We start from the raw sequence: 15896 nt of genomic DNA, 5'->3' as shown, positions 1-15896 counted from the left end.
AAATTCACCAAAGTTCCCCTTTAGGGGCCCCACCCCTGCGGCCCCAGGGGTCAGACCAGCCTCATTTATATACAAGAGATCCCAGAGGGATCTTGGCGCCCACCATTGAATGATCTTTATAGGTTCCATGTCAGATTGATCTTTTCTCTACTTTTCCCTTCCTCTAAGTCTTACTAATCTGTGTAAATTCAGAAACAGCCCTCTAGTACTTTTCAAACAAGGAGAACCTATATATAAAATTTAAGATTTAGCGATAATGGCTGTCTGTTGTTTTCGGATTGGTCCCAAAATGCAACACCAGGGACCAAGGGGAACCTACATATGAAATTTGAGAAAGATCCCTTCATTACCTTCTGTAAAATAGCGATAACAAACTTCAATTGTCAAAATACAAGATGGCTGCCTGTCCGGCAGGTTGTTTTCTGACTGGTCTCAAAATCCAATATGCATAACTAGGCACAGAGGGCAACCTACAAATGAAATTTCACAAAGATCCCTTCAGCAATTTCTGATAAATAGCGATAACAAACTTCAATTGTCAAAATCCAAGATGACTGCCTGTCGGCCATGTTGTTTTCCTATTGGTCCCAAGAATTAGATATGCAGAACTACAGACCATGGGGAACTTGCAAAAATGTTTGAGAAAGATCCCTTCAGTACTTTCTGAGAAATAGCGATAACAAACTTCAATTGTCAAAATCCAAGATGGCTGCCTGTTGGCCATGTTGTTTTCCGATAGGTCTCAAAATGCAATATGCATAACTAGGCACAAAGGGAAACCTACATGTGAAATTTGAGAAAGATCCCTTCAGTACTTTCTCAGAAATAGCGATAACAAACTTCAATTGTCAAAATCCAAGATGGCTGCCTGTCGGCCATGTTATTTCCGATTGGTCTCAAAATGCAATATGCATAACAAGGCACCAAGGGGAATCTACATATGAAATTTGAGAAAGATCCCTTCAGTACTTTCTCAGAAATAGCGATAACAATCTTCAATTGTCAAAATCCAAGATGGCTGCCTGTCGGCCATGTTGTTTTCCGATTGGTCTCAAAATGCAATATGCATAACAAGGCACCAAGGGGAATCTACATATGAAATTTGAGAAAGATCCCTTCAGTACTTTCTCAGAAATAGCGATAACAAACTTCAATTATCAAAATCCAAGATGGCTGCCTGTCGGCCATGTTGTTTTCCGATTGGTCTCAAAATGCAATATGCATAACTAGGCACCAAGGGGAATCTACATATGAAATTTGAGAAAGATCCCTTCAGTACGTTCTCAGAAATAGCGATAACAATCTTCAATTGTCAAAATCCAAGATGGCTGCCTGTTGGCCATGTTGTTTTCCGATTGGTCTCAAAATGCAATATGCATAACTAGGCACCAAGGGAAACCTACATATGAAATTTGAGAAAGATCCCTTCAGTACTTTCTCAGAAATAGCGATAACAAACTTCAATTATCAAAATCCAAGATGGCTGCCTGTCGGCCATGTTGTTTTACGATTGGTCTCAAAATGCAATATGCATAACTAGGCACCAAGGGGAGCTTACATATGAAATTTGAGAAAGATACCTTCAGTACTTTCTCAGAAATAGCGATAACAAACTTCAATTGTCAAAATCCAAGATGGCTGCCTGTCGGCCATGTTGTTTTCCGATTGGTCTCAAAATGCAATATGCATAACTAGGCACCAAGGGGAACCCACATATGAAATTTGAGAAAGATCCCTTCAGTACTTTCTGAGGATTAGCGATAACAAGAATTGTTTACGGACGGAGGGACGGACGGACGGACGGACGACGGACCACGGACGCAGGGCGATTTGAATAGCCCACCATCATCAGATGGTGGGCTAAAAATATGATTGCCCTCCCCCAATGATGTTTCACACCAAATTTGGTAATAATCCACTTCGGGTTAAGGAGGAGCAGGGTTTTGAAAGAAAAAGTCTAACGGCGCATGGCCCACAGAGGATGACGGACGAAGCATGATGGCTATAGGTCATCTTCACCCTTTGGGTCAGATGACCTAAAAAAACTGATAATTAAAGACAGCTTATCTGAAACTCTCAGGGAACAGAAAATTGTTTGGCTAATAATTATGCAGATGCTCATTCATATGACAAATAATATTGGTTTCATAGCTACAAATAATTTTTTATTTGGGGGACAAAGCTAGATTTCAGATAACTGAATGTCTCGATATGTGGTGGGTTTCTAGTAAATACATTTAACTTTATTCATTTTGTCTTCAGTGACAGTTTCTAGTAAATACATTTAACTTTATTCATTTTGTCTTGAGTCACATATAACGGTTTGAAAACATGAGTTGTCAGAAGACAACAGAGCTTGCCTAGTGGGTTGAAATTCAAAATTAGTTTCTTGAAAGTAGGTCAAAGGTCATGGTCAAGGTCAGCAAGTCTGCAAATATATTACTAATAGAAAGGCCGTGTAACAAGGAACACACACGTGAAATAGCTAAGCTGTGTCTTTATTAGTATTGACACAACACTGTCTATCAAATCTTTATCCTAGCTGTCTACAGACGGCGCTGTCAACACCGACGACAGGGTATATGAATAGCTCCCCTTGACTTCGTCCTGTGAGCTAATTAATCATACCGATTGTTTAGAGGAACAAGGACGTATCTCCGACATTGACTGCTTAGAAGTAAAGGGCTGTATCTCAAATTTATCCATTTTTAGATTTTAATAAATTAAAACTATGAGTGAGATTCTCTTATAGAATTTGTACATTATATCAATTGAAATGGTCTAATTCTGTTAAAATACTATGTGATTTAAAAGAATTAGACAATTTCCATTGATATAAAGTACATATTCTATAAGAAAAACTCAGTCGGAATTGTAATTTATCAAAATAAAAAAATTGATAAATTTGAGATACGACCCTTTACTTCACAGCACTCCATGTCGGAGATACGTCCCTACTTTAGTATATTGCTTTAAAACACCTGTTGCTCTTACCTTGTGTGCAAGCATGTGATCTTTCAGATGAAGAGTTGAACTTTTCAGAGCCTTGAGCTTCTCCGTGAGATAGTCTGTCATGTTTTTTATCTGCCTGCTGAGATATGCACTGTAGAGTTCTTGAAGCCGTGTAGCAAGGACATGTTCACGGCTGTACAAGTGGTGATGGGACATCACAATAGAGTTGATATCGACGTCCAGCTGATAAAACCCGCTATTATCAACAGATCCGTCAATATATTTGCTGTCGAACTCTCGCATGATGGCTCCTTTAAACACGGTCTCAAGGTAAGGTTCTTTCTCATCGGGCACTGGGGGACGAGAGGGTGTTGGTCGGAGTGGGTCAGGCAGGGCCAACATACGTCCGTCCTCACCAAACCAACGCCGGCCCTGTGGGCAATATGGTACTATTATTATGAATCATACCAAATCAGAAAAAGGATAGAAGATGAGTCATCTTATCAGACATCCCTGTGGGTAACTGACCACACTAGTTTAGACATACATATAAAACATGATTAAAGTACTTGTGGTCAAGCTTATATTTATATATAAATAAAATTTTGATTAAAATTATGTTTTATTACACTTGTGTTTTAAATCTTAAGAATCTGACAAGTGTTAAATAATTTCAATATTGCTGAATCTCTAGTTTTGTCCTAGCTTAGTGTTGTTTAATGTTGAATTGAATAAACATAGAAACTAGTACAAAATTTATCCTGTATATTGTACCCCTTACAAGCATTTTTGCCAGTCCTAATCTTGACACTTCTAGATCCGCCAAAATAATTTTCAGTTCAGATTTACAACTATATTGTCTAATTGTTGAAATGTATGGTGAAGGAAGTTAATTTTCCTGTTAAAAGTTTTTATCATCAGAGAAAAAAATTATCTGTCTCACACAAGGTCAGCCTAATTCTCAACTTACATCTGGCTCCTTAAGGAGTCTGTGTTCCATCTTATTGACATTCCAGCCTGAAGGATCTGGCCGTGTTCCAACATAAAAACCCTCATCCTCCAGGAAACGGGGCTGCTGCTCTTCTGAAACCTTCTGGTCTGATGGAACTATTAAGAACAGAAAGAAAAAATTAACAACAAAAATCAAAAGATTATAAATCCCCACAGGCCATCCGTTATATCCGTAAATACTGTTTGTGTCTTTATAAATACCTATAATAACTATTTGTGTTAGTTACCTGTAATATTTGTAGTAACCTATAATTACTGTTGTTACCTGTAATAACTGTTGTGTATTTGTAGTAACCTGTAATGACTGTTGTGTATTTGTAGTTACCTGTAATAACTGTTGTGTATTTGTAGTTACCTGTAATGACTGTTGTGTATTTGTAGTTACCTGTAATGACTGTTGTGTATTTGTAGTTACCTGTAATAACTGTTGTGTATTTGTAGTTACCTGTCATGACTGTTGTGTATTTGTAGTTACCTGTCATGACTGTTGTGTATTTGTAGTTACCTGTAATGACTGTTGTGTATTTGTAGTTACCTGTAATGACTGTTGTGTATTTGTAGTTACCTGTCATGACTGTTGTGTATTTGTAGTTACCTGTCATGACTGTTGTGTATTTGTAGTTACCCGTCATGACTGTTGTGTATTTGTAGTTACCCGTAATGACTGTTGTGTATTTGTAGTTACCCGTAATGACTGTTGTGTATTTGTAGTTACCCGTAATGACTGTTGTGTATTTGTAGTTACCCGTAATGACTGTTGTGTATTTGTAGTTACCTATAATTACTGTTGTGTATTTGTAGTTACCTGTAATGACTGTTGTGTATTTGTAGTTACCTGTAATGACTGTTGTGTATTTGTAGTTACCTGTAATGACTGTTGTGTATTTGTAGTTACCTGTAATGACTGTTGTGTATTTGTAGTTACCTGTAATGACTGTTGTGTATTTGTAGTTACCCGTCATAACTGTTGTGTATTTGTAGTTACCCGTCATGACTGTTGTGTATTTGTAGTTACCCGTCATGACTGTTGTGTATTTGTAGTTACCCGTAATGACTGTTGTGTATTTGTAGTTATCCGTAATGACCCCGTAATGACTGTTGTGTATTTGTAGTTACCCGTAATGACTGTTGTGTATTTGTAGTTACCCGTAATGACTGTTGTGTATTTGTAGTTACCCGTAATGACTGTTGTGTATTTGTAGTTACCCGTAATGACTGTTGTGTATTTGTAGTTACCCGTCATGACTGTTGTGTATTTGTAGTTACCCGTAATGACTGTTGTGTATTTGTAGTTACCTGTAATGACTGTTGTGTATTTGTAGTTACCCGTAATGACTGTTGTGTATTTGTAGTTACCTGTAATGACTGTTGTGTATTTGTAGTTACCTGTAATGACTGTTGTGTATTTGTAGTTACCTGTAATGACTGTTGTGTATTTGTAGTTACCTGTAATGACTGTTGTGTATTTGTAGTTACCTGTAATGACTGTTGTGTATTTGTAGTTACCTGTAATGACTGTTGTGTATTTGTAGTTACCTGTAATGACTGTTGTGTATTTGTAGTTACCTGTAATAACTGTTGTGTATTTGTAGTTACCTGTCATAACTGTTGTGTATTTGTAGTTACCTGTAATGACTGTTGTGTATTTGTAGTTACCCGTAATGACTGTTGTGTATTTGTAGTTACCTGTAATGACTGCTGTGTATTTGTAGTTACCTGTAATAACTGTTGTGTAATTGTAGTTTCCTGTAATAACTGTTGTGTTTTTGTTTTTACCTGTAATTACTGTTGTGTATTTGTAGTTACCTGTAGTTACTGAAGGTACAAAGTAGATTTCTGCCTCTTTCTTTTGCATCTCCATTGGGTCGGGGAACTCAGCTCCTCTGACCACGACAGGACGGAAACTATAATCATCCTCCATTACATCATCCAGCAGAGGAGTTTTCTCTGAAAAAACAAAAATTCATCATTAATACCGTTAAATTTGTCAGACAATTTCTCAGGGTTAGAAGTACTGTACATGTAATAACAACATTCATTTTCACTGAATTAAACAGATAATTATATGCCTGGGTAATAATATTAATGTTCATAGAATTAGTACAATTATTCAGAATACTATACACAAGTTACACATAAAGACAATTCAATTTAATAAACTTTCATAAATACATGTATGTACATATAAAGGACTTTTAATCTTAGGTTATCAGCAAAACAAGAAACAAAGGCTAACATGCTTGAAGAGGATTCAATATTTTATCTATTTAATGGGCTATATTCCACTACAATAGAAATGATCTATATGCCCTTTCTAACCTTCATCAGCTTCTTTGTCCTTCTTTCCTTTGTCTTTTTTCTTTTTCTTGGCCTTATCCCCCTAAAAAAGAAACACTTACAAATTAAAATCATGTTCCATCATAAATATGTGTATTTGTATCTATAGTGCCAATCAGAGTGATCAGCACTAATTGAATGTATACTTGTCCTAATTATAAACTCTGTGAATCAAAATTCTTAATATAGTACGGCACATATCTGAGCTACTCAGGGTAGACATAATTTGTTCAAATAATGTACTCTTGAGTCTTCCTAATTATAAACTCTGTGAATCAATATTATGAAAATAGCATGGCACATATCTGAGCTACTTATAAAATAAAATGTTAAAGACTTTTGTATGAAATAAAATGTTCACACTTTGTGTATAAAAAGAAATGTCCATGATTTGAAGCTATCTGGATGGTTTTGTGGTATATAGTTTTGTGGATACCTGATATAAACCTAACAATATTTATAAACATTTAACTAATTTCCCTGTCATTATTTTTGGGGCATCATTTTAATTTATACAGTTAGGTCCTCTGATGTAGTACAATGGCTCTTACTCTAGTAGATAGTGAATTAGAGGAGGGATGTTTGAGATCTGTATATATGTACATGTATATGCCATTCTTTCCTTACCTCCTCTCCTTCCCCTTCCCCTTCACCCTCCTCTCCTTCTTCTCCATCCTTGGGTTCAGTACTAGGACCAGCCTCCTCCTCATCCTTATCTTCTTTTTCATCTTTTTCTGTATCTGCTTTCTCCTCACCTTCGTCTTTCTTTTCTTCATCTGGCTCGGGATCAAAGTTACGAGTGAAGAAGTCAAAGGCCTCTTCCGTTGTAGGAACAAAAATCCCCTAGAAATGGCAATGATATATATAAAGTTACAATGATGTTATAGATGTCAGATTTTAGGAAAATGATTTTGAGATCTGTTGAAAATAAAATTTGATTATTGTTTTTTTCATTGTCTCATTAAAGAAAATTGAATTTCTGCAGCATCACTTTTTGCTTGCTTTGTGTTTGTTCATACAATATTGAATATGTAAACAAACACGGTTACATGGTATTATCCGAGAAATATTTGATACCTTTACAAGCAGACAGTTATTGAAATTCAAAATTATTTCAGCTTTTAGTTAGTTGTTTTTCTTTTTTAATATTTCATAATACTTTATATAGTTTATAGACACAAGCAAAAGGTCACCCGCTCTTAGCCAAACCACACCATTTATTTGAACATGGCACAAACATTAAATGAACATTTTTTTTTTATTTCAAATCATTTATTTTGATTTTTAGCGTAGACACATTTTTCATATTAACCAATTTTATTATATTTTTATTGGGAGGTTAATTAATAAGCAAACCACCAGTATATGTACTTATCTCAGTTTGAAATCACAAATATACACATCAACATATTATAATAAACAAACATGTAACTGTATTAAAGCATTCTTTCTGGAATCAGTTATTTTTAATAGAATAATCCAATAACATATTATAAGTCAATTGTACATATTATGTGTATTACATTTTGTAGATAATTTTTTACTTATATATAGTCATTATTAACTATAAACCCCAATATTAAACTCTGAAACATACAGAGCCTTATGGTAATTAGTCAAAATTCAAAGGTAAGTATTATGTATATAAATATAAAATTTTGTCATACAGCAAACAGAAATCAAACTGATATCATAGATGCAAGCTACCTGTCAAAGGTCAAGGTTTCACAAGACACCTGTCAAAGGTCAAGGTTGCACAGACACTTGTCAAATGTCCACACAGGTTCACACCTTACCACTCCTGAATTAAACAGGTAATAAATTACAAGTATCAGGTGTTGTATTCTAAGGGAGATAACTCTTAATTGCCAAGCGTATCGCTCCTTATACATTTCCAGGAACACCCATGTTAACTGACTTATACCTATGTCTTGTGCCAAAGATCATTATCTTGAGTCAAAGGTCAAGTCTAATACAACTGAGACATCAAGCTATCTCTAACATGGAAAGATTTGCAGTATGACAAAATTTTATACAGGTTTCATGCAGGGAGGTAACACAGGTTCGCACTACCTCTTAAGAGTTTTATATTTTTTCTTTCTATTGTTAAACACAAATGGCAAATATTTGTTGGCTTAAGTTATCTATCTGAACTTGAGCCTACATCCACAAAAGTTTCTGCATTTTGATATATTAATCAAATTATTATCCATTTTCATTATCCAAGTCAATATTGACCACAACACATTAGTGACACCCTGCCTTACCCAGCTCTGATACATTTCCTGGAACGGAATATAAGGTTCATTTAATTACCGCTGAATTGTATTACCATTACCGGAACACAACGGAATATAAGGTTCATTTGATTACCGCTGAATTGTATTACCATTACCGGAACACACTTACCTGGTAGACTGTGTAATGGTGACAATATGGAAATACTAAGTAAAGTGTGCAATTATAGCAACAACAAAGATGTCACAATCAACAGAAATGGGTACATGTGACTAGTTTGTGAAAATGTGCTGTTTTACTTACCATTATATAAAATTATCAAATCTCTCATTTTATAAATAAATTGTTCAGGATACATACTTACAAGGCCTTCCTGTATGGGAGCGAGACCCAAAATATTGGTCCCTCAATTTAAGCATAAATTATCAGTAATGTTATTTTATTTTTCGATCATTTTTAATTTCAACTAAGTCCAAGGGGAAAAAAACTTGAAAAGTAGTTTTAATGTAGGTAATAATTTGTCTGACCTCAGATCTACCGGGTCTACCGGCTGACCTATCTCAGCTTCTCCTCAATTCTGTTGACATTCCCCCACCCATCCCCCTTTTTTTTTTTTGATTATCCAGTTGTTGTTTTTCTGAGTATGTATAGATAATGTGAATTATTACAAAATAAAATAACTGATCAATAAATAAATTTAAAATTGCACGTTCTTTAAGACATGTACAAAGAGAACAACCTAACACTTATACACTTTCAGTTTAAGGAGGTGCTATGATAAAGTACAATTTATCTACATCATCCTACATGTACTAAGTGATGTGCTATTGGAATAATTGGTCAGGAGTAAGTTATGTACAATAAAACCTTCTGACACTGACAAAGCAAATTAATCAATGATATTTCCAGAACAAGCTGTGCAGAAAATCTGTGAAATGAATGTGTCAATAATTTCAATGTTTGATTATTATTTTTATTTATCTTTTCTTTTTCAAACCCTAGAATGGGAAATGAAATAGTCTTACAAGGGAGAGAACTCTCACCGTAAATCCTATTCGAACAGTGATTGACAGAGAAGTGAGGTATAAACAGCACTTACACCAGTACATTTAACAGTGATTGAAAGGGAAAGTTGGTGTGTTGCAAATCTAATATTGAAATTTATATAGATTTTACTTTAAATGATTTTATCCTGAAAACCATTGCAGTTAACAAATTGTTGGTCACTTTTGATAATGAGGTAAACTTGTGAATAACAACAAAAGTTAAATCCAATCTTTCTATAATATAATATGATGTGACATCAACAACTCATTCAAATAATTGAAATTCAATAAAAGCTAATCAAAGCAGAATATCAAGCACTAAGACCCATGTGTTGTACGTGTTTGAGCAAACAGCACTGGGTGGAAACTGGAACAGGAAGAAACTAAAACACGGGTACAAACATTGGTGTGCAATCCTCACACTGACACTTTACCTTGGATTCCAATATTTGTTTCCTCTAAAATAGGAGTTAGGGTTTAATACAAGGGGTCTAAATATACAGGGAAAATCCAAATATACTGTACTATCAAGTCATGCAAACTTAACATCATTATCCGAGAAAACAAATCAATTAAATATAATATCAGAAAAATAAATTTAAAAAGAGATTATGTGTAGCTTGAAGACATGAAACTGTTTACTCTGACTCCCTGTGTACTCCAACATCCTGTCAGAATCAACACAATGCTGTATGTAATTCACATTTTAATGATCGGCACTACCAAATTAGCCCTCTGTGTACTGACATTTGGTTAGTGGTACCTGTCTTTTGTGTTGTGCAAACAGGTCAACCATAATGACAGTGTGTCAGATATAACAGGGTGTCAGATAAAACAGGTTTCATTCTATGTAAGATAAAACTCAGAATATATATATAAAATGTATATATAAATGTATATAAAATCAAGGTAAAATATAATTAATAATATTATATACTATTAGGAAGGTTAAACTAGGACAGGGATCAGCAAGGTATACTAGATACATGGTTATATGTCGTAAATAATACTCTATAGAGCCTTAATGTTAAAACCTTTTTACTTTAACAAGCCATTATCTCATGTTTTTTGCAACTTTCTTTTTGAGAAATATTTCTTAAATTTCAATAATATCATAAACAATGTATCTTGAAAGTCTTCAGGTCATTATTTTGAATATCAAATATTTCCATTTTCTTAAATGGTGATTTGTAAAAGTTGATCCACAATTCACAGCCAACCTTATAGAAATTTGCATTCTTTTCCATATATATTTTTCTAAAAGCTTGAAAGATAGCTACCTTATATCAAATAAAAAAATAGAGTAATTTCCTTTTGCATATCAGACACATTTGAAAAATCGTATAACCAAAAAAAATGTTTTGGCTTGTTAAAGAAACAAAAGTTTTGTAATCTAGGCCAAGACATTTTGCATTCTGATAACTTTGTACATACCCTCTCAGATGAAGGTTGCTGACTCAGCTTTTTCAATCGCATCCTAACTTGTCTCGATCTTTCTTCCAGTCTCTCCATCTCAGCCTCATCATACTACAACGTTACAATAATAGTCAAAAATTATCATTAGAAATGATAAAAATAATTCTTTGATATGATTTTGATAATATCTTCTTTTTTTTTTTTGTCTTTTAACAGTTTAGCTCTGAAAATAAGACATGGAAATAATTTGGACCATCAGTATTTCTTTCATTTCATTTATTACTAGAACTCCTTTCTGAATTGTATATCACATACAAATAACAGAAAAGATTTTATCAAAACCTTGAGTACCAACATGTGCCCTCCTGCCCCATTCACCTGGAATGCCCATGATAGTATAATTATACCTATTTATATTTTTCATTAATATATACCAATAATTCTTTAGAGTAAGTACATGTATTTAAAAATTTGGAAGTAAGTTGGGTTTTTTTCCTGTCACTTGATTGCAATTTGTTTGCAAACCCTAAACTTTTGATAACAATTTTAAAGGAAGAAATGTTCGACACCTCATGTATAAACATATTTGATTTCCTTATCTGCACATCGTTACTCAGTTTAGCTAAATACCCCAATTCCTTCAAAGATGTAACATATTTAAAGAAATCATGTCTAAACGAAACTGTATGGCTTGTACTGTATGCTTTTATCAATCCTATTATTTCTATTAGAAAATATGAATACATGTGATTTATATCTTGAAACATAAAATTTTAAAATAATAGACAAGTATTTCTCTGAAAATATAATTCTCACATTGAAATAAAAAAATAATTCAAATTACAATGTAAACAAAAACAATTCAGTAACGGAGAAAACATTGAATATAAATAATGTAAACAATCCAAATAAAATATGGAACCCAACTGTACTGCCTATATTTTAGAAATACTCCTCAATCATCCAGTAAATATTTGCCTTAAAAAAAGACTCAATATTTATTGTGTAATAAGCCCAGGACCCCGACACAAACTGCAATCTCAGTAGGGGGTGGGCTTATAACAGGGCAGTAGCAGATCTAGATAGGGCTCGGCTTATTACCATGTATGGGTTACAGGCATATCACAATAGTGCTAGGTTTCAGTTGTAACCCTAGTTTTGCATTTTGATGAGATTGATATTTTGGATTTTGCAATGGGGCTGATGACGATAATTCTGGTATAATGATAAACATGTGCCAGTAGAAATGCGAGTGATAAATCATATTAAATAAAATTGTTTTGGAAAAAAATGCATCTTTATTATATTATGTGTTTTTCACATTTTTGTAATTTTCATTTTTGGTGTTTTTCAACTATGGTATTTTGAAATGAACAGATCTAAATGTCATTTTTTATACAAAAGTTAAACTATAATAATAAATCGATAAGTAAGGCATGCAATAAGTATGACCACAATCAAACTGCTCACCAAAATTATGATAATAGATTTGCATTTCTCATTTCTTAGCTGGCATCAACAACTTTATTTTTTAACAAAACATCATTGACAAACATTTGATAAAAAAATTGAACTTTGTAAAACATTTCACAACAAAAATATCTGGTACATTTTTATGCAGCCAAAATGTCCTTATCCAATGTCATCTGTTTTGAAACATCAAATATGTACATGACCAGGCCCACAGTACTTCAGATTTGTTGTAGGTTTCTTTGTATTTTTTTTCTCCTTTTTGTAGTCTGCAAATGTACCAGTGAATTTTGTGTATATCTTTGAGTTTTCCTCATTACCTTGCGAAATAGATTCATAGTCTTTTTGAGATAAGACATCTAAATCACGTACAAATTACAAAGATGTTAGATCTTTATACAACCATTACAATACAAAACAGATAAAACATATATATCAACTAAACCTTATGTATGTAGAAACAGACTGTTCATATTAGATCAAAATATAATTTTCTTAAAATATTATAGATTAAGAGTGGGGGGGTGGGGGGGAATGTTAACCTTTATGGTGAAATCAAATATATACTTGTATCATAATATTCATAAATTCATAATATGTAAATGATTACAGAAAATTTAAATACGAAGTATTCAGACCCAAGTTCAATCAATATCATTCACTACAAATTTTCCATCAGAAAATAAAAAAAGGTAGAATTTAAAGAAATCTCCGGGGATTTGTTCACTTAAATCCAAAACTGCTTTCCTAGGGAAAAAAAATCATGGCAATAAATTTCTAAACTTAAGGAAAGTTAAAGAAACTGGAGCCAGACACACTATGATAGGTAGATGGATTGATAGATATGATAAATGTAATGTTTTATACCTCTGTATCAAATCGTGTGACTTGTTGGTCACGCTTGAGTCGTTTCTCACGGCGTTCCTCCCTCTCCTTTTCCTGGACCTCAGACACAGCCGTTTCCTGTTTTTAAAGTTTCATGAAAGAAAATTTCAGATTTGGTTTTTTTCACTCTGCCATTTTTTTTCCAAATTAGAATGTGTCTATCACAGAAACTTTTCATCCTTTTGGTAATCTTTTATTTAGAAAAGAATACATTTTGTATTTAAATTGCTTCCATTATTTTTCATAAAGAAAATGTGCAAGATCAGCTAAAAAAAACTCTTTCTTATTGAGATGCTTTTAAAGAAAAATAATGTATTTTAAAAAATTGTATACCTTATTCGATTTAAGCCTTTATATAAAATACTTGATCTAAATATTAAATCAACTTAATTTTAAAAAGTAATAATTTTAAATGTTTTTGATAATTTTGTAATTTTCTTCCTAAACGTTATACTTTTCCCAAATTACTAAACACCTTGGACATGTACAAGTATCATTAGGTAAAAAAAGGTAAATTACATGTAATTACATACCTTAGCCTTCTGTAGCCTGTTCTTCAGGCGATCCTTGAGGGACTTTCCCTTAGGGGTTTTAGTATCCTCCTCGGGTGGTTTGGGAGGGGCAGGCTCCTCTGACTTAGCCTCATCCTCTTCCTGGGTAAGAGGCGTAACTGTGGCACAAGGAAAGAACCATTACAAAATGAACATAGGACCCTTCTTTAATGGCGGGACCAAATGTTTTTTATTAAAATGATTCATAAATAAATTCATTTTATACGACTGCAGATATTTTCATATTGTGTTGCTTGAGATGTCCTGCTATTGTTGAGGACATAATGTTCATGATGTTTTGGGGTCAGTCAAGGACACTGCTCCCTCTTCCCCACTGTATTCACATCTGGAATGGGCCTAATAATATTGACTGTTAAAAATGTCTTTGTGATCTTAATTACAAACAGTAATTGAAAACTGTGTTTGCAAGCTTTCAAAAATGTCTATTTCCTTTGTCAAGCAAAGAGTACATTGACAGAGCTTTGACAATATTTCAGTATTCTGTGATGGGACAAATGTGCAAAGTCAGTTATCAAAATGTCAAGGAGGGACAGATGATGTTTTAACCATTTCGCCCCTTATTGGATATTAAAATGAGAGTCTTTTCAAACAATTACAACACTATATACATTGTACTTACTTTCTGATTCTTCAGTCTTTTTCTTCTTTTTCAATTTTTTAACTTTACTCTCTTCATCTTCCTCCTCTCCCTCCGGTAGGGTGGGTATCCCCTCCCCTTCTAGGGTGGGTATCCCCTCCCCCGTCTCCTCCCCCTCAGGCATGGGAAGGGTACCATCCTCGCCCACCTCCGTGGCAGTAAGATGGGTTGTATCCTCTCCAGCACTCTCTTCCTGCTCCTGTCGGATTGTTTCCTCTACTTTCTCTTTGCTTTTCTTCTTAATGGTGCGTAGTTCCTTGGCCACGTCATCTTTGGGTGAAGTGACCTCCGATAACTGAAATAGCATTGTACATTGTACCAGCCTCAGTCTCAGTCATATGATCAGGATTTTTTTTTTTCAATGTATACGTAGGTACTACAGCATCAACAAAATTTAAAACAACACTATAACGAAACATGTGTCAGCACAATTCAACAACAAATGACAATGGTTTCTATTGTCAATGTAGCAAAAAAAAAAAAAATCAAATCAAGAAAGACTATATTATATGCTAAACATTTATGTTTTAAACCTTCTTTTAGCCTTTTAAAACACTGCCATAAACGTACCTCTCGTTGTTTTTGTGCATGTTTTGTTTTCAAATCTTGAGCAAGATTTTCTGCTTCCTCAATGTCTTCAGCAGTCTGTAATGAGATACAAATCATGATGTATTCGCAATAATGTAGTGTATGTCAAAACAAGTTCTAACCGATAACAGGATATGGGCAAACAATCCAATATGCTTGTTATTAGTTTAGTTTCTGGACATTATTTTTCAGGCACTATTCTGTTTTTTCTTGCAAACATTTACTACAATCTAACCTTTGGAGGTGAAATTTTAAATGCATCTTCATTACTTAATAAGTCATTATTATTTTTATAAATTTACAAGGGAAGTCGAGCCAAAATATAGGTACCGTTATGAATGTGATATGCTTGGAAATATAAATTGGACATTTAGCAAAGTACCCTTCTGTCAATAAATGAAGGAGATCTCCAGACAAACAAATGCAGGACAGAAGGATTGATGCATGATGTCATAATTTGATGGACATATAAAAAGGGAGAAAATATGTTATCGTTAATATTTCTGATCATTCAAGAAGTATTCACTACATGAGCTGAAAATCAAACCTTTTTATCATAGGAAGTGTGCATCAACATTTCTGACCTACCTCCCCTCCTGAAGTTTCCCCTCCGCTGTACACCAATCCAGTGTCCGATTCCTCCCCTGTCTGATAAAAAAATATACGACATTTATTAAGATACAAGAGATCCCAGAGGGATCTTGGCGCCCACCATTGAATGATCTTCATAGGTTCCATGTCAGA

General features: G+C 33.9%; 1 protein-coding gene across 1 annotated transcript in view; it reads right to left on the bottom strand.

Annotated features, from left to right (window-relative positions):
- LOC117326172 (coiled-coil and C2 domain-containing protein 2A-like) overlaps positions 1-15896 on the bottom strand; it is a 62132-nt gene that overhangs the window by 41946 nt on the left and 4290 nt on the right. The window contains 9 exon segments of the mRNA XM_033882812.1: positions 2995-3384; positions 3923-4059; positions 5770-5910; positions 6283-6343; positions 6928-7143; positions 10019-10042; positions 11019-11111; positions 12791-12829; positions 13338-13433. Of these exon segments, the coding sequence (XP_033738703.1) occupies positions 2995-3384; positions 3923-4059; positions 5770-5910; positions 6283-6343; positions 6928-7143; positions 10019-10042; positions 11019-11111; positions 12791-12829; positions 13338-13433 (1197 nt within the window).

The sequence above is a fragment of the Pecten maximus genome, chromosome 4 (genome assembly GCF_902652985.1).
Source record: "Pecten maximus chromosome 4, xPecMax1.1, whole genome shotgun sequence".
Taxonomy (NCBI): Eukaryota; Metazoa; Mollusca; class Bivalvia; order Pectinida; family Pectinidae; genus Pecten; species Pecten maximus.
This window is presented reverse-complemented; position numbering and strand designations above follow the sequence as displayed.